The 24,295-nt window shown below is 27.6% G+C and overlaps 1 protein-coding gene and 1 long non-coding RNA gene across 3 annotated transcripts in view; one reads left to right on the plus strand and one right to left on the minus strand.

The window, feature by feature from the left end:
* Sesn (Sestrin) overlaps window positions 1-17,459 on the minus strand; it is a 54,630-nt gene extending 37,171 nt beyond the window's left edge. Inside the window, exon 1 of one of the 2 annotated variants that reach the window (XM_087155947.1) lies at window positions 17,210-17,459. Coding sequence is in view for 1 of the 2 variants with exons in the window: in XM_087155946.1 (XP_087012072.1) it covers window positions 17,210-17,233 (24 nt within the window). In the remaining variant the exon portion in view is untranslated. The remainder of the gene's footprint in view (window positions 1-17,209) is intronic. The other variant, XM_087155946.1, reaches the window with a different exon arrangement.
* The window catches only part of LOC107447769 (uncharacterized), a 189,943-nt gene that overhangs the window by 14,034 nt on the left and 151,614 nt on the right, over window positions 1-24,295 (plus strand). The window lies entirely within an intron of this gene.

Raw genomic sequence — 24,295 nt, forward strand, 5'->3', positions numbered from 1 at the left:
AGCGAATAATGAGCTTATCAAACACGTGTCCAAAAATATTAGTGAAGTATCAACCGTTGAGCAGCTGTCTCATAGACAGGTAACAAGTATCGAAATTGATATAATCAAGTATCTAATAATCAGCAAATCATAAACATGTTCAAAGATGTAAAAACTGATTGTTTTCAACTCTGCATATATCCACAACTGAGCAGCTGATCATTCTCATAGAAAGGTATCAAATATCTAAATTGATCTAATCAAATATAATCAGTTAATCATAAACATGCTCAAAGATATAAAAACTGATTGTTGTCAATTCTGTCTATCCACCATTGAGCAGCTGATCATTCCCATAGAAAGGTATCAAATATCTAAATTGATCTAATTAAATATCTAATAATCAGCTAATCATAAATCAGCCCAAAAATATAAAAATCGATATTAGTTAATTCTGGAAGTATTTCTTAAGCAACTCTGGATTATTCTCATAAAAAAGTATCAAATATCTAAAATGATATAATCAAATATTTGATAATCAGCTAATAATAAATGAATCCAAAACATAAAAAAAACTTATTTTTCAATTTTGCAAGTATTCACCGCTGAGGATCTTGATCATTTCCCAAGATAACTATCAAATATTTATATTGTATAAGTGCCTAAAAAACCTTAAAATTAGAAAGGATTAAGTTTCGACTCAGATTAACATTTGAATTTCAACGGAGGTTAACAATGCACTGATGGCCATGTTTTCTATTTCAATTTTTTAAAATTTTGAAGTTCTCTCCGTAGCCATGAATGTTATTGAAAGAGTTTTCAGTTGGTTTGATTTAAGGTTAACAAATACCCATACTTTTTGTGAAAGCTCCTATTTCGATGAGTTTGTGAAAAATCTATTCATATTTTATGCATCTAATTAACGTATAATCACATTTTTTTGGCCAAGGTCTGGGTAAAATAAAGTCCTGTTTTTGTGAAAAAAGGGAAATATCAAGGAGTTTGAAATTAGGAATTGAATGGTTTTGAATTGAGGATTTAATCACGTCATCGATACTGTTTTTAAAAGGAAGAATTTTCTGCAAGATCTTTCTTTAAAATGAAAATAATTGTAAAGGGCTCATTTTCAAAACAAAATACTTTAGGAAGAGTCCGTTTATACGAAAAAAAAAGTATTGGGTCCATTTTAAAGGTAAAATAATTTGTGTAAGGTCGGTTAACGAACCCAGATTTCTCCGAAACAAATCTCTGATTAAAACGCTATATTTCTTAGCACTGGATGCGAAATTTAATATTTATGAAGCCTGCATTACATTTATAAGCTTGCTGTTTTAAAATAGAATTATTCAGAACCACGGTTGGATATACAAGCTCGTTTTATTTATCGTTAGTTCAGGAAAAAAACAACTGGAGCACAAAATGATTTAATTATAATGATTAATTAAAAATTCAAAATTTAAAATATTATTCAAAATATTGTAAATTCTTAAAAATATTTAAAATATTATAAATTCTTAAAATTAAAAATTTTAATCTTTTTGTTAAAAAGAAATTAACTTCAAGTTTAAGTTTCCTAAAAAAAAATTAGAAAGAAAAGAAAAACGAACGAGATTTTTACTAACTAAAAATATTATTTATTTCCTTAAATTTACAAAATACATATCACAGAAATTCACTATAAATGTTTTCCTGAATTTAATATTGAAATCAAAATGACTTATTAGTCTTAAAAATATGATAGCAAAAGGAATGTGAAATGTAAATATGAGACATAAAAACTGAGATTAATATAGATGGAGAAAACCCTTGGCAACAGCGAGAAAGGACGAATAAAAGTTACATGATAGAAGAAGGATGCGATGTCAATTACTTAGGGCGCTCTGGTGATAAAGATTGGACGAAATAAGGACACTGAAAACATACATGAAGTATATTTAAAAACAACAAAATATTCAGCTATTTGCAGAAATGGTTCCAAATGTTTTGTTTGAACAATATTTTATGAAAATTTTTTTTAAATTTTTTTTTACTAAATTTTGTGAACATTATTCCAACACAATAGTTTTCATCAAGTGTTTCTTTCTTTTTTTTTTTTTTAATTACCAAGCGAAAATTTTAAAATAATTGAGAATTGAAATTATTACAAAAAAGAGACATAATAATTAAAGTGATATACTAACATACAGATATTGCTTTGTTTTACACTTGTGTTTTTAAAACTACACATTTTCGTTTAAAATTGGGTAGTTGAAAAAGATGCAAAAATTTTAAAACTTACAATTTAACCTTCATTCGATTAACATAAAAAATAAATAATATTTCTAAAAAAGTTTTAAAATAAGCTCTTAAAATATTATGCATAAAATAAAATTAGTGTATTAAGGGACTTAAACAGCTCTCCTGATTCCGAAAATAAAAATTATTTCTCACTGCTGTGGCCACCGTATAATGAGTTCATATCACCGACAGATTACATCGCTAATATCACTTCATCCATACGATCATCAACTTACTTTACCAACACAATCAATTTAATTTTGATTTTTTTCCAATTTTTACTGGAAAAAACTTTCTGAGTTTTGTGGTAGTTATGATCCTAAATAAAGTCGGTTGTGAAGCAATTATTATCACTGTAGAGATTACCGAGTAAATTTCGGTTTGATTGGAAAATAATACAAAAAGTGCCTTTTTAAAGATTCATTAAAAAAAGTGTTTTTTAGTTTAAAAAAAATTTTTTTTTTAGTAAAAATATTTTAATCGAAAAAAAATGTTCTTACAGTTTTGGGACTTTGAAAACACTCGCCTACCTTTTTCCACGTAACTTTTTTCAATATTACATATAATTTATTATTTCTTTACATGAGTCATTCCAACATTACAATCTTTATACACCTCACGAACAGCTTGGAGTTTGCAAAAATTGAACTTGGGTTTGAGGAAAAACGATTAATCTCCTTTTCATGAACGTTTTTTAATTGAGAACTAAAATTTACGTTCTTTGAAAAATATGGAAAGGTAAGGCTACGTTAATAAAGTAACTATATATAAAACATAGTTATAATATAACCAATGTTAAAATCAATATTAGCGTACACCTTTAGATACAGCGTACATGTCGTAATATAAACAGGTGGTTTGCAAAAATATAAATGTAATAGCAAAATTTCGAATGAATAACGCAAAAAGAAAAAAAAATTAAATGTCGAAATATTAAAAAAAAAAAAACTACATGTAGCCATTCCTAAGCCGAATTATATGTCTTCTTTTCAATAAATATATATTTTAAATAAGGATCTTTTGTTAATCAAAAATTAAAGTTGACATTTCTCTACCGTACTAATACTTAATCCTTTTTTCTCAGCAATTATCAAACTTTCGAGTTAGTAGGTTATTTAATTGCATATTTATAATTATGGCAAATATCAAATACTTTAAATGAAAAATAATTTCAAAACGTTTCACAGTGTAAAAAAAAAAAGAAAAAAAAATTGTACAAATGATAAAAAAGGTTTTTTTTCTTCCTGAAAATATGAATCAAAATTAAATTCATCGCATTGAGGGGATATGACTTGTCTGCGAAAAAAGTTGAAAAAAGTTGTATTTTAAAAATTTGATTTCTCAGGAACTATTACACCGATTTCGCTCAAATTTTATATTTTGCCATGTAAAATTATATTCCTTGAATTAATTCCTTGAAAAATATTATAAAGTAAATGTGGTAAGCAATAAAATAAATTAATATATTTTAGATACCTCTTCTGCAACATTGTACATTCAAAATCTATAACTCAAAATCGTACATTTTATGAATCCGTCTAGCATTGAAGATATTTTCAAAGAATGTTAATGAATTTAATTTCGCGTGTCTCCGCAATACGTGGTACCTAGTGCCATGCGGGACGTTGGTTCGATATATCTGGCGAGATATTTAAGGTCCGTACATTGTATGTACATTGTATTGGATATTTAAGTATATATTAAAAATATATTAAGTATATATTAAGTAAATATTAAAAATGTTTTAATTGATATTGAAAAATATTCTAAAGCCAATGTGGTAAGCAATAAAATGAAGTTAATGTTTTTTATACACCTCTTCTACAGCATTATACTTCCAAAAACTGTAACTCAAAATCGTGCATTTTCTGAATCCGTCTAGCATTGAAGATATTTTCAAAGAATATTAAAGAATTGAATTTCGCGTGTCTCCGTAATACGTGGCACCTAGTGCCATGCGGGAAGTTGGTTCGATATATCTGGCGAGATATTTAAGGTCAATAGGATATTTAAGGAGCCTGTATTTAAATATCTAATGATATCGGTGACGCATATCATATTCAATTTCATTTATCTCAGATTAAACTAACCATGAAATCTGTTTGTTTTCTCTTCACTTTCAAGAAAATCGTATCACATTCAAAGAATTTAAGGAAATAATATTAACTTCCGCTTCTTCGTCTTCAGATATAGCAATTATGCACGCCAACATGCCAAAAACATTTTTATTATTATTATTACTTGCACGGCATTAATTTGGCAGCTTTTCAATCTTTTTTACTTTACGTGACTATTACAGTTTATTCACTGTTAATGTGACAGAAAGGAGTTATAGTGGTGAAATTAGAAAAAAAAAATGCTGAAGCAAACTTTATTTAAGCAAAGAAAGAGTTTTATAAGGAACATAACATTCAAAGTACATTATTTAAAATTCGTTTTAAAATTCGAAACACAAATTTTTTTTTTAATTACAGATAAATAACCAGTTTATAAACTTTGAAAAATATCGTAATTGATTTTTATCCCTCAGATTGAAATGATGTTTTCAATTCAATGTGAAAGTTACTGATAATTTTATCATTCCTATGTAATTAAAATTTATCATTATTTTATGCAATAATAAAAAATGACTAAAAATGTTAATTGAATTGAATTAAATAATTTTTTAACAAAAATATATCGCCTTTATGAGCTTGCTATATTTTAAACTAAATATTTTAAGTACGCAGAGAAAAAAATTCAGGTAAAATTACAGCACTAAGTGGTAATAACATTTCTGGCTAAATAAAATAATAATAATTCCGGTTAAAAAAACCAAAATATATGTTAAACAATTTATTTGATATTTATTCCCTTCATATGGTACCGGTTTACCGGAAATGCTGTTATTCAAAATTATACTTTATATTACTAAACATCTAATAAAAAATGCTCAAGATTAAAGCAAATCTAACTGAACAAATAGCTTTTATACCATGCTCAAAGGCATCGTGATAAAATGACGAAATTTTATGACATTTACCAAATTTTATCATATATTATCAAATCATATTTTATCTTCAATAAAAATTATCAAGATTTTCGGTGTTCCCATAGAGCCAGAAACGGTAAATATTCTGGTAGTTTTGAACATATTTTTTTCTCAGTCTTGAGGCTCGGATTCAGTTTTAAGGCTCGGGTCTCAGGAAAACATGTTTAAAATTAAGTATAAATGAAATTAAAGGATTGAGAAAAAGATCGAGAGCTGTGATTCGAAAAGAACTGCAGTTCCAGGGCTGAGAGAGCGGAGTCCCCAAAAATATTTAAAAAATAATAATACTTATATAAATAAATTATTATTAAAATAAATAATTAATAAATAATTAATTATAATTATTAATAATAAATAATATTTAAAAATAATAATACTTACATAAAATAAATTATTATTAAAATAAATAATTAATAAATAATTAATTATAATTATTAATAATAAATAATATTTAAAAATAATAATACTTATATAAAATAAATTATTATTAAAATAAATAATTAATAAATAATTAATTATAATTATTAATAATAAATAATATTTAAAAATAATAATACTTATATAAAATAAATTATTATTAAAATAAATAATTAATAAATAAATAATTAATTAATAAATAATTAATTATAATTATTAATAATAAATAATATTTAAAAATAATAATACTTATATAAATAAATTATTATTAAAATAAATAATTAATAAATAATTAATTATAATTAGTAATAATAAATAATATTTAAAAATAATAATACTTTAATAAATTATCATTAATATAATTAATTAATTATAATTAACGATAATTATTATTAATATAATTAATCAATCTAAATATAAATAACATAAATATAAATATAAATAACATAAATATAAATATAAATAACATAAATATAAATATAAATAACATAAATATTAATGTAAATAATACTTAAAAATAATACCGGCTTAAAAAAGACATTATAAAGGCCTTTTTTAAGTAGAGTTAGTAAACTATAACATCTAAAAGCATTAGGTTCAGGGGGGAAAATGTGTGGAACTAGAAATTAGCCACATTTGTGAATAAATATGGTGTTCAAAGTTTGTAATATGCGATTACTGAGGATAGAAGTGAAGATAACATTTGACATTGAGAGGTGAGTTAAAAATATTTTTTTAAGAACATTTGTTAATCATGAAAAAATGAGATTACTTACTCACTTTTATAAAATTCATGTATTATCGAGTAATAGTTTATTTATTTTATTTCACGAAGAAGATATTAAGGATCGTAAGAGTTAGCATTTTCAGGTTGAAATTTGAAAATAGGGAGGTACAAAAATCGAAAACTCAATACTTACATTGGTTTTCGTATTAATTTTTTTTTTATGCAAGGTGAAATGTAGAATAAATATAATGATAATTATTTTTATTTCATTTACAATCCTAATCCAATATAATATTTTCCCCTATTTTCAAGACATAGTAAAAGAACCAGTATAAAACTAAAATTTAAATATGTAAAAATGCATCCTAATTTCCTAAATACAAATGTTAACCTTAATTAAATTATATATCAGTTAGAGAATTCAAAACATTGATTGCTTAAAAAATGATATGAAAATACAATAGTAATTGTTAAAAAAAAAAAACGATTTTTATTGAAACCACAATGCAGGAAAAATGTAATCAAAAAGAAAACTACATTCCTCGCTTCCCAATAACAAATGTTAACAAAACACATTTTTATTGAACAATTTATTTTTGTTAATGCATGAAAGGGTATCATTTGAAAATAATATATATTTCGTGTTTATATAAAAAAAAAATACTGCCAATAAAAATTTTGAATAAAACTGATTTTTATTAAAAACATAGTGCATGAAGGTACCTATTGAAATGCATAAATATATATATATATATATATATATATATATATATATATATATATATATATATAAAGAAAGGGAGCGAGAAAGGAAAAAAATATATTTCGTGTTTCCCAATAATAATTGTTAACAAAACATATTTTATTGGAAACATAATGTATGAAATTTATCAATTGATATAAAAATATATATTACGTGCTTTCCAATAATAATCGATAACAAAACATATTTTTATTGGAAGCATAATGTATGAAAGGTACCACATAAAGAAAGAATAAACTACGTGACGAGAATGTTAAATTTGGATTGTCTTATCTGCTAAGATAGTTACTAGGCAGGAAGTGAAAGACATATTTCATCTAAACGACAAACGGGCTGCCAAGGACTGGCTTCACAAAAAATATTCTTTAGAAAGTGAGGAAAACAAGAAGAGTTTAAAAATAAATTGAAAAAAACATTCTCCATTTTGATTGAAGTGCTGCTTTAAAATTATATAAATTTCAATTTTCATTTTTCATCAATGCTATGTTAAACATTATCTCCACATAGTGCTTGAAAATAATTCGATTCGCTTTGTATCGGTTTTATTTTTATTCTAAAATAAAAAAGATTAAATTATATCATGCTTTTACTCTAAAAAAATCATATTCTATAATCATGTTCATAATCATATATTCTATAATCATATCTCTTAAAAAGAGTAAAAATATCGTTTTAGAATGTTCAATAAAAAGTTTTCATCAGTGCAACATATTGTCTATAAATCATGTCACACTCTTTTTACTTCACCGTACCCTTATGCGTGTCACGCTATATTACATAATATAGAGTGCTTGTCGTAAATACAAACTAAAGCGTCATAGATCATATTTTAGATTTAATTTTTTTATACTTTAACAACGTGTTTTAAAGCTATTAATAGAATTAAAATAATGATAACATATCTACTTATTTTGTATTTTTTTACAACAAAAAATATAAATAATATAGAACAGTAATAAAAGATTAATATAATAAAGCAATTGAAAACAATAGTATTTTGGAACTTTAAAGGGAATTTGCATTATTTTATAATTTTTATTCTCTCTGTAGAAAATTGAAAAATTTTGTGAAAGTGATTATTATTTAAGTGTGTTAATCCCCTCGAAGATTTCCTTTTAATTTCAATCTTTTATCTAGGAATAATTTAAATCTTAATCAGCATAAATTTTTTTCGATACAAAATAAAATCAATGCGAATACGAAAAAAAATCTTCAGAAAAAAAACAGTATTTTAATAATTTTAAAATGAGCGTAAAATTAAAATAAATAAATAAATAAAAATATTTTATGTGCCAATTTTAAATGTTTTTATTCTATCCAAAATGTGTGATATTACCCTGCTTCCTTCTCCTTCTCACAATTGCACCTCCCTTTCAAGCTATTACGTCACATCACTTGTAAATGTAAAAAAGTAACTCATGTAGTGAAACGTTTAAACAAAGGGATATTAATATTATAAGCAACTCACAGGAATAACATTGGTTCCAAAACTTTGGTCAAACTAACCAATAAAATATATCAACCAATATCAATTCGGAGTGAAGTATATTTTCTTGCTTCTTGCTTGAATTAAAGATTATATTCAGGCGAGAGTATAATCTTTCATATATATCGTGAAAAAAAATTGAAAAAAAAAAACAAACAATCATTGGGCGAATTAAAAAAAAATAGTTAGTGACGCATCTAGGTTGAGGCATTTTGTCATGGGTGGATATTATTCGAGAAAAGGCGCCAAACGGTAGACGGGTCATCGCTTTGAGTCCTTTTGCCGTCAGGCTAACCGTGGGAGGTTCTCGTGGTCTTCCTCCCCATGGAGCAAATGCGAGTTAGCTCCATCAAAAAGTCCTCCACGAAGGCAAAATTCTCCCAATACTCGATCCAGGAGTTCCCTTGTCTCCTGGATTGGGTTCAAAATTGCAAGGCAACGGAGTTGAACATTGGTAGTCGCAAGCCCAAAAAATTGGGTCGGATGTTCAACGACGGTTGTAATATTCCTATTGATTGAATTGATTTTTTTCTCATGTTCTTGTTTCTTTATTTAATCATTGTTTATTATTATTACGATTAATGAAAATCGAAATATTTTGCTTCTGTTTAGTTTTGGGCTCTAAAAAATTCATTTTAATATTTATTTCCTAATTAAAAAAATTACCCCTGACCATAAATCAAACCCTAAAATATTTTCCTACATACAACTCTGTATCTTCTCTTCCAACACCTTATGCTTAAGGCCGAAGATTTCCCTTGTAGCAAACATTCATTTACTATTAAAAGTAACGTGAAACCCCTTTAATGGTCGGAAAAGGTTGCATCTTTGGTGAGGAACTAAACTAACCCAAAACAGGGTGCGTAGAAAAATCTTTCAACAAAAAATAAGCACCTTTTAAGTACTTTTTAAGCACTATATACATTAACAAAAGGCAAAATAATTTTCGAAGATTTTTCATGATAAAATAACTAGTTTCTGACAAGGAACTCTTTTCTTGATTGTATATGCCATTATGAAATGATCGAGAGATTTTTCGGTTCAATACCAGAGAGTAAAAAATGAAGCCTGAAATTGAGAATATCTTGCAAATTGCAGCAGAGTTGCACACGAGAGAGCAATAATCTCACTGAACCCAGCTCAGTCGACGCACAAGCGGACTCGCAAGTATTTCATCGAACATGTAAAATGATTGGCGCTTTCATATGCTATGGACGACGGTACGCCGAAGTAAATTGTGAAAGCGCTTAATAAAACCATGTGAAAAGCACGCTTTTGCAGAATACGTGGCGAAAATCGAGGTGGTAAAGAAAAAATATCATTTTCAAAAAAGGAAAATTAAGTACTTTTTAAAAACACCCAATGAAAAAAGTACCTTTAAGGGCTTTTAAAAAACGCTACGCACCTTGCAAAAGAATGCGAAAGTCATGGGGCATCCCCTAGCTTAATGTTCAGTTGTCTTCAGACTTATCTTTAGATATGCTTGTTTACCCGAAAGGACGAGTGGAGATCATTTTTTGACCCCAAGCATTTATATAAGTTTCCAATCCTAAAAAACTAGATGCTTGTTCATTCTATTTTTATTAGTAGCAGAGTTTTCCATGCTTATCTGCCTTCTTTGAATAATTGAAGGATTTCCTCCACCAATAGACGTTTTATCAGTTACAGGGGTCATAGAATGACCCCGAGCGTCTTTCAATTTCTTCTACAAATCACTTTCTTTCTCGTGGCTGATGAATTAATGAGTTATTTTTCGTTTCCAATTAAAGTGATTTCTACTTGTTTACAATGATCCCGAAAGTTATGTTACAATAAGTATAAGAACTGCTTTACTATTAAACAAAAATCCACTAATTGTGTATAGAAACCGACGTTGTTACCTATGAAAATCAAAGACCTTGCTCTGTTATTTATCCGTGATCAACGACAGCAAACGTGCGGTTAGTCTGTGTTTGAATCATGAACTTCAAGTACAGATATTAAACAATTTTTGCCTCGAATCATCAAAATAGAAATTAAAAAAGTCGCCGAAAGTAAGTTTTGCAAGGAAATTGTTCGAGGAAAACAAAATATAAATAAATATTAATACATGCATTCATTTCTGCATTAAAACAATCATATCGTGTTTAATATAATAATTTGTATACTGATTATCAAAGAGATCAATATTATTATGTTCTTTAAAATTTTATCGTAAAAGGAATAGTAAATCGTTTAAATGGTTAAGTAATAAACATTTAATGTCTAAGACTCAAAATCGTTATTTTTTTAATAAAATTATAAATGATTTTCGGCAGTGTATTACTGAATTTCATTTGGGGTCATGGGGTCCTCCCGTGTACACTCCAGGAAAGACACGTGGATTAGGAACCGCTTGGCGCGGTCGAGAAAAACGCGTTGAAAACAGCAAAATGGAGAATAAGGAAATGACTTCATATTACTTTACAGCAACATGCAATCCTATTTTGTTGGTTGAAGAGAAGATTGGTTGATGTAGTTTGTATATTTGTATTTAAATTTTTTCCCTTTCCGAAAAGGAGCAAAAAATTAATGGAATTTTATCAGCTTTCTAGAAGTAAAACCAGAAAGATCGCTGAATTTTCAAGAATCGGTTACATTTTTCAGGGTCGCGATGAATTGTTTATTTTGAAAAATGCAAAACTATTTATTGTGAAAGATGCAATGAAGATTTTGATATTTTTCTTTATTATATGTATAGGGCTTCGTAATATTGACTTATTATTATACTGGGAACTGTTTATAAAAATGATATACAGACAAACCTCGTTATAGTGAACTTTCAAGGGACCGAAATTTCGGTTCACTATATCCGTACTCCAAACAATTTTAGCTAATTTTTCCGAACTGCTCCTTTTTATTGCACATTATAATAAATGACCAATAAAAGAAATACAAAAATGATTAAACAATATGTAGTAACAAAAAATGTGTTAACTTTTATTTTTTATTACTCTTCGTCCTGCGTACAAAACATTTTGGGATGGGAAACTAAGTTAGAAGAAGCAAACAAGAAAAATGCTTATTCCCCTCAATAGATAGATTTAAAAATCGGTATATGTATTTAATACAGAAATTTCTAAGTTACCAAAAAATGAAGAAAAAAATCAGGGGAAGATAGAAAAAAGCTCCTATTTATCCAATTTCCTCTCTTCTTTTGGTTCGCTATATCCACAAAAAATATTATTATGTGGGTATAGCAAGGCACGGGAGCGAACATTTAGTTCAGTATATCCGGGAGTTCACTATAAAACATGTTCACTATAGCGCGGTTTGACTGTATAAGATTTTGATGTCTTTCTCTACTCAACATATGTTATTACTGCTATATGCTATTTTATTTATAAACTTCATAATTATTCACTACTACCTTCGCACTGCTCTTGTATTTTGTTAGTGTATACACAGTTATACAGTTTTAGTACATACAGACAGTTTTAGTTTGGAACTAAAAACTCTTTTCAATTTAATAATAACGTCTTGAAATTTTATTTCAAGATAGATTCCTGGAAAAAAAAATTTCCAAGGCTTTAAAAACAAATGTCATGTGATAGTGATAAAATTTCTATATTGTAATGCTTGTCTCATTAGTTTAATTGCTGTCTAGTTATTCACTTTATCAGAAGTGATGCAAAAGCTGAAAGATTAATTAATGTATTTTCTTGTATCTGTATAGCACCAAATTGTGTTGTTATTTAGAAAGTAATTGTGAATTTTTTTTATAGTTATTGCATGCTGGGTTCTTCTTAAAGAAAACCTTCGTAAAAATTTGTTCTAAGTTAATTTCAAGCATATTTATAACCAAAACAAATCATATACATAATTTCTTTATTGTTTATTGCTGTAGTCTAAACTATTTTAAAATAAACAACCTTGAAAGCGTAAATCTTTTTTAAATCTAATTGCTAAGCAAGTCTACCATTCTTTATTATACATGCATATATACTGGCTTGGGTGTAGTTGTGTTTATTTGTTCGTAACTTTTCATGTTTTATTTATTATCTGCAACTTGAAATTTTAACATACTGTTGTTTCTTTATAACTAGAATTAATATTTTATTAAAATTTTTTACAAATTTGTTACTACAAATAAATGTCATGGATATTGATGATATAATTTGCAGAATAATTTCTAAGAATGTATTTCAAAATTTTCCCGAGGATCACATAAACATTAATAAAACAGTTTATTACTGTAAGTTTTAATATAGAAGTTAAAATAAATTTGCATTAATTATTTATTATTCATACTTTAACGCTAATAAATATTTTATTATTGAACAATGAATCAACATTAGTAAATTTAGGTAAATTTTTGTTTCCAGTGTCCGAAAAGAAATTGTCAAACAGTTATTGGTGTCGATGATGGCTATTATAATTATAGGTATTACTAGCATTGTGGAAAAAAATACCTAATATGACAAACGTAGTAATAAGGAAATGCCTGATAATGGATTCCCTGATTCCCCCGAAAATTAAATTGTGACCAAATCAATATTATATAAAAATTATTTAAATAATTTTTATGTTTAAATCTGTTTTTTTTTTTTTTTTTTTTTTTTTTTTTTTTTTTGTAGGTGGATGCGACTTTGTTCCTTAAACAGGTGTTCTTCTTAATTCAAGGTTAAGAAATTAAAAATGAAAAAAAGCTGCATATTCACTGAGTGGATTTTTGTTCGACAGCTGCCTAACCTAAGTGTTAACAAAAATAAGAATCACTTAACTAATCATGAACGTGTAGTTTACCATGATAGAAAAAAAAACTGCTTTATAAACATTTTTATAAATTATAATGAGACATTTTTGCGTAAAACTGTAATATTTTTAAAGAAATATTGAAAATAATTTGTATTTTAACAACTATACCTAGATATTTTTTGTACTAAAACCAATAAAAATACTTTTATGCAATTTCAGAAATACCTTTAGATGTTACGAATTGACATAACATTTCGACCACAATCAACACTATTTAAAAAAATGCTTTTTTAATATAAAAAATTACCGGATGTTCACCAATTCAAGCAATACATACCGGTGAAACATCCTTAGCGAAAGTTGAGAGGTCTCTGAATCGTTTTTGATCGGTTTTCTAAACGACAAGGCTAGATAAATTTTTGATACCAGCTCGTTCCAAATTAAGGTTGCTAAAATTTTATTCTATGAATATAAGCCATGTATGTTTATTATATTCGATGAAAAACATCAAAAATCGTCCGAGAAAACAAGCAAATGCTACGCAAAAAAAATCAGTAAAATCTTCCTTTATAAAAGAGATAGAATCAAATAAATAGACCCCAAAAGTTTCATGAGTTATGTTTTCAAAAACATATTAAAATCAAGGGTTTAACTCAAAAACAAAAAGGAGAAACGAAAAATCTTTAGCGCTGATTTACTCAAATTCACGTAAGTGTCATTTAGCCGGTTCTTCCACTAAGCTCTTCCACTAAGCGCTTCCACTAAGTCAGCCTTTCCGAAAGAAATGGCATATGTTATTTTAAAATCAATTATTTTCCGTTTTTTTTTTATTCGGACACTTATACTATAAAGCATTTCTGCGATAATCAGTTCTGGGCAAACGGGCTTATGTCCAATAAATTCGAATATTTGTTTACAACTTAGAAAAGAAATAGTTAAAGATCAAGAGCTGAACAAAAATATTACGGAAAAAGTGGGAGAGGTCCTCTGGGTCAAATGCCATTAGGTAGAAGGTTAAACTTTTAATCTTCTTAAAGGTCAGAACAAAAGGAAAAAGAGAAAAATAAAAACTATTTTAATTTAAGCCTGCCTAAGTTGTTTGGATAGTTACAAATAGCTCTGTATTTTGTCCGAAATTTAAGATTTTGAGGATATAATAATGCATTGAGGATATAATAATGCAATTTACTAAAAAGAGGACGCTCTTTTTAGTAAAGTAAGGGGCAAGGATAAAAATGGAAAAATTAAACGTAAATTATAATATGAAATACTCAGTGTTAAAAAAATTTAAGATATCTGTCAAATATTCTTCTTAAATGAAACGAATGTTTATTTTTTAAAACTTCATTACTAATTCTGTTTAAAAATCACATTTTATTCTTGTTTGAGATAAATGTTTTCTTGCAAAAAAATTTAATTTCATAACAATAATAGTAATTGATTTTAAATTGTTGATAGGTTGCCTCTTTTCTTCTCCTGTTTAGCATTTTATTTTATTTTCATCAAAATAAAGTCGCTATTATGGTTCATTCTTCCCATTTCATTTCCCCCCCCCCCTCATTAGTTATTGACAAATATTTATAACACAAACATAACCTAGCCTTATTTAGGGAAGTACTAATGGGTAAAATTTGGCACAACTACTGTTTCATAACTTCAATAGGATTCGCGTGACTGCGAATAATGCCTTAGAAATGTAATAACTACTTAACCACTATCATTGTTAATTATAGCTTAACCAACCCTTTTTAGTTAAATTTCCAAAAAGCATCATAGGCTTGCAATTATTTTTTGGACATAAATTTTAAGAAATTAATTTATTAATGCCTTTTTTATTTTATTTATTTCTTATTTCATTTATTTCTTATTTCATTTATTTCTTATTTCATTTATTTCTTATTTCATTTATTTCTTATTTCATTTATTTTTATTTCATTTATTTTTTTTGCATTTATTTTTATTTCATTTATTTTTATTTATTAAATTTTCAGTATTCTTTTCAATACTAATAATGACAACGCGTATTAAGCTTTCAATTAACAACGTGGCTTTTTTTATTTATTAAAATAAAAGTTTTTCGCAATGTTAAGTGGAATAATGTTATATTTGTTTAGTTAACAATTTAGGAAATATTTAACAAATATTTTTATAAATACAACTAAGAATATTTTTTTATCAAAATCTCGTTTAAATTCTAGTAGTTTTTGACTTTTTATGATATTTTGACGAGAAGAATAAATACATCCCAAAATTTAATGAATTGTTCGGCTTTTTTGATTAAAACAAAACGTTTTCAACTTGATTTCTAAAGAAAATTTTCAAGTAATTCTATTAATCTTTCGATATAAACTTTAATTTTTTTCATATTCTTTTCAATTCTTTTTAACAAATATCAATTTTTTAATTAGCCTTTTTATTTTCAAGTTCAGCTGAAAAAAAGTTAATCATGATGTTTAGTTGAATGATATGTTAAATTCGTTAAGTATATTATTCATTAATTTGTATTTTGTAAACATTTAATTTTATTCCGCAAAAAAATATTCTTATAATTGTAACAATTCGAATAATAGTATAAAGTTAATTATACATTTTTTTAGAATCTCGCATAATTTTAGATATTGGTAGTTTTTGACATTTTGATAGTATTGGTAGGACTTACATTTGAGAATTTTCTGAATTTTCCGACTTTTTTGAATAAAATTCAAAGTACATTTTACTTTAAAAGTATTTTTTTATTAGAATTTTATCCAAAAGTTTGTGAATTTTCCGACCATTTCAAATAAAATACTAAGTTTTCAGATAAAATTTTTCAAAGTTATTTCCCATCTGATTTACGAAAATTAATATTAAAAATATCATTTAAGAAAAGCACTTTGGGCTTTCATGAGTTCTGAGTAAAATGATGTTTGCTTTTGCGTGCATGGAGATAGGCATAAAATTCCAAACCTTGAACTATGCATCTTCTCAGAGTAAAAATAAAATAAAATAAAATAGATAACAGTTAGAGCAAACGATTTTTTTATTAATCCGAAATATCGAATTTATTACTGTTTGAGTGCGTTATATTTCGGAAACAAAATTATTCCCGAAACTTATTTTTTGAAACGATATTTATTAAAAGATCTTATAGTAATAATGGAAAAACTTTGAAAATAGCATCTGAATTGCTTTCGATAACAGCTGATTTTCTCCAAATAACTTTCGATAATAAGCAATTTTCTATCTACCCGAAATATCTAATTTATTACAGTTTTAATTTGCTATGTATTTCAAAAGTTGTACATGGAATTTTATTCAAAATATCAAGATCATCATTTTAAAATAGAATGTTGGTTATTTTTAATAATTATATAATTATTTTCTGCTTTCCTTATTAAAGTGCAATTAGTAGGCTCCTAAAATTGAATATAAAAAAAATCTAGGAAATATTTAAATTTTCTAACACTTAAAAGTCAACCCGGAAGAAATCTGAAAAATAAAAAAAAACACTCTTGATTTAAACACTTTAACTTTCATTTTAATCCATTTCGATGCCTTGAAAAAAGAGCAAAAGAAAGCAAGCGTGAAAAGTTTGACAGCAAGAATCGTTACTCTCAAGCACTTGATTAAATTAATGCTCGCACGCGAAGAAAAAAAAAGGGGGGATTAGGAGTAACTGTGCATCTTCATTAGTGATCAAAACAAAACGACTATTTAAAATGATTCTAATTTATTACAAAAATTCGTTTATATTATCGTTTGGAAAAAAGTGATGTTTTGCACTTAAATTTTTTTGATGGAATGCAAATTCGGACATAATCGTTTTCTACTTACTGATTTAACTCCAAGATGACCCATTTTGCACTAGAAGAGTGCCCGAGCGTGTGGTTGATCGAACAGCTGGAAGAAAATACATCAGGCGCGTTGGGAGACAACTTTTCAACCAATGACTGACAACAATGACGTCACAACTCATCTACTCTCTGCGCCCTTTGAAAGTTGCGTAAACAAGTGAGGCTCAAGGTCCTGCAGGGAGGATATATCCGCGGTTACAAATTCGTTATATTAAGCACTTTAACATCTCTGAAAAACACTTCCAAATCGTAAGCTTAAATAGTCACTACACAGAGAAAAACAAAATTGATAGCCTTCACAAAATATATTGTTTTGAAAAACTTTTTTTTTCCTTATGTGAACATGTTTAGCACAAATGGTCCGTTTTTAATTTAACATTAAAAGTGTCCGCACAATTTTTGAATAGCGAAATGCACTTATTATGCCCATACAGAAAATTTTCCATTTTAATTTTGAAATCAAGTTAAAATGCAAAATTTTTTTTTTCTATTTGCAAAATCAAGTTAGAAGGCAAATTTACTTTTCCCAATTTGAAATCAAGATAGAAGGCTAAGTTGATTTTTTTCTTTTTGAAACCAAGTTATAACGTAAACTCACTTTTCATTTTTATTTTTGAAACAAAAATATAATGCTACTTTACTTTTTTCTGCTTTTGAAATAAAGTTTATTTTTCTTGCAATTTCTACTAATTCCAAAGTGTTTCCCTTCTCCATAAGGGTGTACTTTTTTTTATACACACACGTCCCTGAAGATCCCGGTTATCTGTCCTTTTTTTCTTGACGTTTTTATTTCGTCAGTCATAGTTAAAAGCACCAGTTTAAATAAAATATGTAGCTTCGTTTGTGCTGTATAGCTGATTTCGGATCTTGTATTGAGCCGTTAAACTCAGCACTTTACTAACTCAAAAACTCAATCGTGGTTCCCGACTAAAAAGTTAAGGGGTCAAATTCCCTTATTATATCGGCATTATCATTATCATAATTATGTACATAATTTTCGATAATAGGAACGGGTATGCGGTTTATATATATATATATATTAAGAAGACAACGGGAGAAATTTTCCTTTGTGGAGGACTTTTTGATAAAACTAACCCGCACATGCTTTACATGGAGAGGAAGATCACGAAAACCTCCCACAGTAAGACTGAAGGCGAGGGGACTCTAACCCATGATCCGTCTACTACTGAGGATATTTCACGTCAGCACTGTGGTAGGTGCAAGCTAGGTACAGAATTCGTATCGACCAGTCATCTCTGTGATTCGAACCCGGTTCACCTCATTGGAAGGCGAACGCTCTATCCCCGGAGACACCACGGCTCCGCGAACAATGTTGTAAAAACTGATGATGGGGGGGGGACTTAAAAATGTTGGTGGTATTCGACCCTCCCGTCTTAATCCAGAATTAAATTGAAACTCGTTTAGCCAGCTAAAGTAGTTGGCTGGCAAAATAAGTTATAGCTTAATTCAATTTATCTTCAAGCAATTGATTAAATTTTTCCGCATTCTAAACATAAATAGTTCTATTTTTCTGTTTAAAATAATTTCATAGATATATAGCTTCAATATCTGATATTTATATTTTAAATCTACGCATGATTTTATAGCATCTTTTAAAAGCATAAACAACTCCGCCTGCCACATTTGGCTCGTTAGCCTTGTTGCTTTACATTTTAAAAATGTTCCTAATCCAATTTTAATATAAGATTTTTAATATGTAGCGATGTGCATGAAAATTGGTATTTTGAAGTCAAGTAACTCGAAGGACTTGCTACCTGTTTGAAGTACTTGAGTACCCTTAAGATTTATTTGTTCAATCTTCCAATATTTTTGTACTTCGGCGCCAGGGTTCCTGGGGTTGGGGAAGCATATCAGTCAGTTCATCACCGCTGCTAACACGCTGTGTTTTAACAGATCTATTTCTTTATGACCTATACTGTTGTTGTTTTTCCCCCACTCTAGTCTCTTAGAAAAAATAGTTTTCTTCTTCTAGTTTCGCTTAAAAGATGTCTAGGAAGTTATACCACGGGACAAAACGTTCGTGATGAATTCTGTTACACACCGATTGGTGACATTGGCTAAACATTGGTGACTCATTGGTTAAACATTAAAATTTACAAAAAGTACATTCAAATAAACCAAGAGTAAACCGTGAAGCTTCAATCACTGATTTTTTTCCCTTCAAAATGTTGAAATGCACACAAATTATGGCAGCATTAGTTCATCACAGTGAAATCCGTAGTTATCCTGATATAATTTATTTAATTTTGATATTTTTTTTAAGAATAAAATTGAATAGAATAATAAAATGTGAAGTTTTACTATGCCTTGAAATTTAAATTACCAATGGAAAGGGAACTGAATTTTTTATAAAGGTTCTCCCTCGCAGTTTAGTTTCCTCTCAATAATGCACACATTGGTTTATTAACTGAAAGAAAAATATTTAAGAAAATTATTGACTGAAATAAAAATATTTAAGAAAATTATTAACTGGAAGAAAAATATTTAAGAAAATTATTAACTGGAAGTAAAATATTTAAGAAAATTATTAACTGGAAGAAAAATATTTAAGAATATTAATAACTGGAAGTAAAATATTTAAGAATATTATAAACTGGAAGAAAAATATTTAAGAAAATTATTAACCGAAAGAAAAATATTTAAGAAAATTTTTAACTGAAAGAAAAATACTAAATATTAAAAAATATATGAGTTTGTTTTTTTTCCGTCACAAATCAATTAAAATCTAAAAAGTCTTTTTCTCGATGTTTCATTTTACATTTTTTGAACTTGATACAAACATCACCTATTGAGTTTTACTTTAAACTGTGTATTTAAAATTGCATAACAAAGCTTTACGAAACTACGCAAAGTAATTTATTTTTATTGTATAATTTTCTTAGTAAACTTTTTTTTGGTGTTTTGGGAAAAATTATGACTTGAAGAAAAAAACAAAAAAATTTGTCACTTTTGCAAAATTTGAAAAAGTAAAAGCATCCTATAGTCATTCGCATACATAACAGAAAAAATTTTTGTTGCCCATCATACTTTCAAGTGCTTCTGTATGGCCGTATACAAGAGATGTACCTGGTTCTAATATTTTGTTGGGTCGAGTAGACGGTACCTAGTGAAAACTGAATATTTTTTCCTGCCGGTTCCTCTCTGATATAACGATATAAACATTGAACAAATCGAACAAATATTTTACAAGATAAGTTGAAAGGAAATTTATTTGGTGATCAAATAAATAAAAACATATGCTTTTATCTTTAGATTCTTTTACACAAAATTTTATAAAGGGGCTTTGGTTATAGAATGATTAACGTAAAACTTTGCTATGAAGTGGAGACAACTGCTAATAACAGACATTATGGTCAATTAATTTTTAATTTGTTTTACTTAAATTTTCAATAGCATTTATTAATGCGTATTTTTTAAAAGCGGGAAATTTTTTAAATATTAAATTAAAAATTTGTTAGATATCATTGTTTAATTTTTATTCATCCGATAACTATTATAAAAGTAATTTACATGCAATGAGACCTACTTTAGTACAATCTTTTTAAATCTTTGATACAAAGCGAGAACTTCTTTCTTATACCAATTTTGATTCATATAGCGGTTTTCCTGTTACGATTAGGACTAATAATTTTGACCCCCAACCCTAGTGATACCTAGATCAAACAACGAAAGCAAGCCAAATTTGCTTTCACGAAAGACTTAAAACTTTACATGGTTAGACCAACGGTAATAGAACTTTAACTAGATTGGTTAGAAATTTATTTTATTTTATAACCGTCGTTGAACGGCTGACCTAATTTTTCGGGTTTACGACAGCTAATACTCAACTCCGTAGCCTTGTAATTTTGAACCCAATCCAGAAGACAAGGGAACTCTTGGATCAAGTATTGGAAGAAATTCGTCTTCGTGGAGGACTTTTTTATGGAACTAACCAGCATTTGCATTACATGGATAGGAAAACCACGAAAACCTCACACGGTTACCCTGATGACAAGGAGACTCTAGCCCGTGATCAGTCTACCACTCAGGATATTTTACGTCAGCACTGGCGTCGGTGCAAGCCGGATGCAGAATTCGTATTGTGGAACCCGGTTTACCTCATTGGAAGGCGAACGTTCTATCCCCTGTGCCATCACGGCTCCTGGTTAGAAATTGAATTTTGAACTAATGAATAAGAGACAACCTTTTAGCAAAAATTTACCTTAAAATTATCGATTGCTAATTTTATTCATGTATGCTCTTTTTCTTCTTCTTTTTTCTTTCTTTTTTTTCCTTTTTTTTAAAAAAATTGCTAACCAACTTACAATGAAAATATAATAAAATGCATTCAAATGATTTTTTTGTCGAGTTATGTTACAATGAAAAGGTTTTTCTTTGTTTCTAAATTAAAAACTATCTCCAAAATATTTATCCATCAATTTTTGTTAAAACAATTACCTCTGACTCAGCTAATTTATTTTCAATTATGTTTTAACTAATAATTCCATTAAAAGGAATTTGTAAGAAAAGATGTATGTTCTCTTGACTTTGATAAATGTAACAAACTATAAAAACATATTTTCTGAAAGCAAATTTAGTCATGATCCCTTTAATATTTCTTATTGTGTCTTTAGACGCTACTAAAGCTCTGTAACCGAAATAAATGGCACATGGAAAATCCTTAAAAAAGAAACATTTGCTTTGGAATTTTATTGTCGTAAAACAGAGGGGATTTTTCAAAATTTTGGTTAATTTTTTTAAAAGTTTGGCTGAAAAGAAATTCTCGTTTTATTACTGATTCATTATCTGACGAAATTTTAAAGTATTAATTTCGTTTTTTTTTAAAAGAAAACAATATCCGCATATGAAGAAGCGATTGAATGTATTTTTAAAATTTATACGCAATTGAAAAATTTAAAAAAATTCCACTAAAACAGTATGTAACAAATATGCATACTCAAATTTCTTTGAAAATAATTTTACTAAATACACAAATGAAAAGTGCGCAATTAACTGTAAAAATAGATACAACCATCTCTGTTGTATGACATATTTATATGACATTAATCTTACTGGATATTTTTACAAACCGAACTATACTTCAAAGAACAGAAAATCCTGCTGATTTTATTCTACAAACTTATAAAAAACCACAATTATAGTAATTATTATAAGTACAGAAATTTAAATAAGTAAGTAAAATAATTAACAATTTTATCAGGTTCTATTATTATTTCTAATGAAGCATAGAAAGTGCTAGTGTGAACTTTCTTTATTATTTATTTTGCACCGCGAGATTGATTTAAAACAGACCTTAAATCAAACAATGGGTTTTATACTTACATGCCTAAATTATTCATAGACTATTTTCTTTTTTTAAAAAAATATTTTTGAACAAATGTATGTAAGGTGCTATGAGCCGCAGTGGCTCAGACGCAGTGACAGTTTTTCAATAAGGGAACCTGGCCTCAGATCCCAGCGGTACGAATTCTACTCATAGTTCACACCGGCATTCAGTGGTGGAGGGATCATGGGTTAGAATCCACTTGCCTTTGGGAAGTGGGAAGTTTTCGCGTTTTCCCGTTCCATTCATCGCAAATGCGAGTTATTTGCATCAAAACAAAGACTAGTCTGTCCCGATTCAGATAGGAGTACCCTTGTTTTCTGGGTTGGATCTAAAATAGCAGGGGTACAGAGTTGAACATTGATAATCGCTAATTCAAAATTTGGTCGGGTGTTCAATGCCTGCTATAATATATATATATATATATATATATATATATATATATATATATATATATATATATATATATATATATATATATAAGGTGTTAGACTAAATGTCATATGGCGGACTTTTAATTGTTGCAATTTTTTTTCACTTTTTTACACGATGAAATTAGTTTAGCATGGTGTTATTTGAAGAATTTGTCTTATTTTTTAAAAAAAATTTCCATATATGTAAAGAAATTTTAATTGGACATTTTTTATAATTTAAATTTTGTTCAAAACACGCTGAACCAAGACAGTATATGACGCTAAAATTCACTATTATGAGAGAAATTTTTGAATCAGGTAGATCTTAGGATGAAAAGTGGAGTTTTCGACATGTTGACTAATTTATGATTTAACCATTTTTGTTATTATATTTTTTGTAAGTGAAAGTTTCAACCATCAACCTTGTTATAAACTTTGTCTGACACTAAAATTGAAAAGCTTATTTACTTTATAAATGAGATCAAAATATGAATAGTTATATGAATGTCATCAAGAGTTTATTATTTTAATTTTTTTATAATCCGATTTGGTGGATTTTCTAGATGGTGCTTTGATAAAATCGCACGCAAAATTAAAATTAAAAAAAAAAGGATCGGGGTCACAGAAGCTGTGTATATCTTGCTATTTGGAGGAAAATAAAGGCGAAATAATTACCCTGGCAGCAAAATATCTTGGGCCCTCATTTGGCCAATATTCATAAATCTTGGCCAAAGGGTTGTTATTTTTCTTATATTAACCCAATATAGAATTTTACTGATACACCCGATATGTTACAGTCACTTTACAACCAATATCAGTCCTATATAGAATTGTCAGATTCACCCGATATTTCATATCCATTATTTAGCCAATATAGGTTCTACATTCGACAGTGTACGCCCTAGCCATTCTAGGACCAATATTAAATATTCTAGCCATCCCAATATTGGTCCCATGTTCTTATGGGGCCAATGTTCAGCCAATTTTAGACAAACTAGGGCCAAGGTAAAATTGTTGCTAGGGAAGTTTCAATCAAATCAGACAATAATACGAATATAAAAATTTTTAAAAAGTTTTTGAAAATAATATTTTTGTAAAAAATTACATTTCAGTTTATATTGAAGGATTTCGCTAAAAAATTTTTTTTTTTTAGTTAGATCTGGAATTGAATTTTGCTATTATGTAATAATATTGTTACTTGCTGCAAAACAAAAATAAGTATCTCACGGGTGTCTCCTTAATTGCAATCAAATAATAATAAAATGGAGAAAAAAAATTGTTAGAAACGGTGGATACAACCCCGGGACTC

The sequence above is a fragment of the Parasteatoda tepidariorum genome, chromosome 12, assembly GCF_982258835.1.
Source record: "Parasteatoda tepidariorum strain Cologne lab strain chromosome 12, Ptep-v5.0, whole genome shotgun sequence".
In the NCBI taxonomy this organism is placed as follows: domain Eukaryota; kingdom Metazoa; phylum Arthropoda; class Arachnida; order Araneae; family Theridiidae; genus Parasteatoda; species Parasteatoda tepidariorum.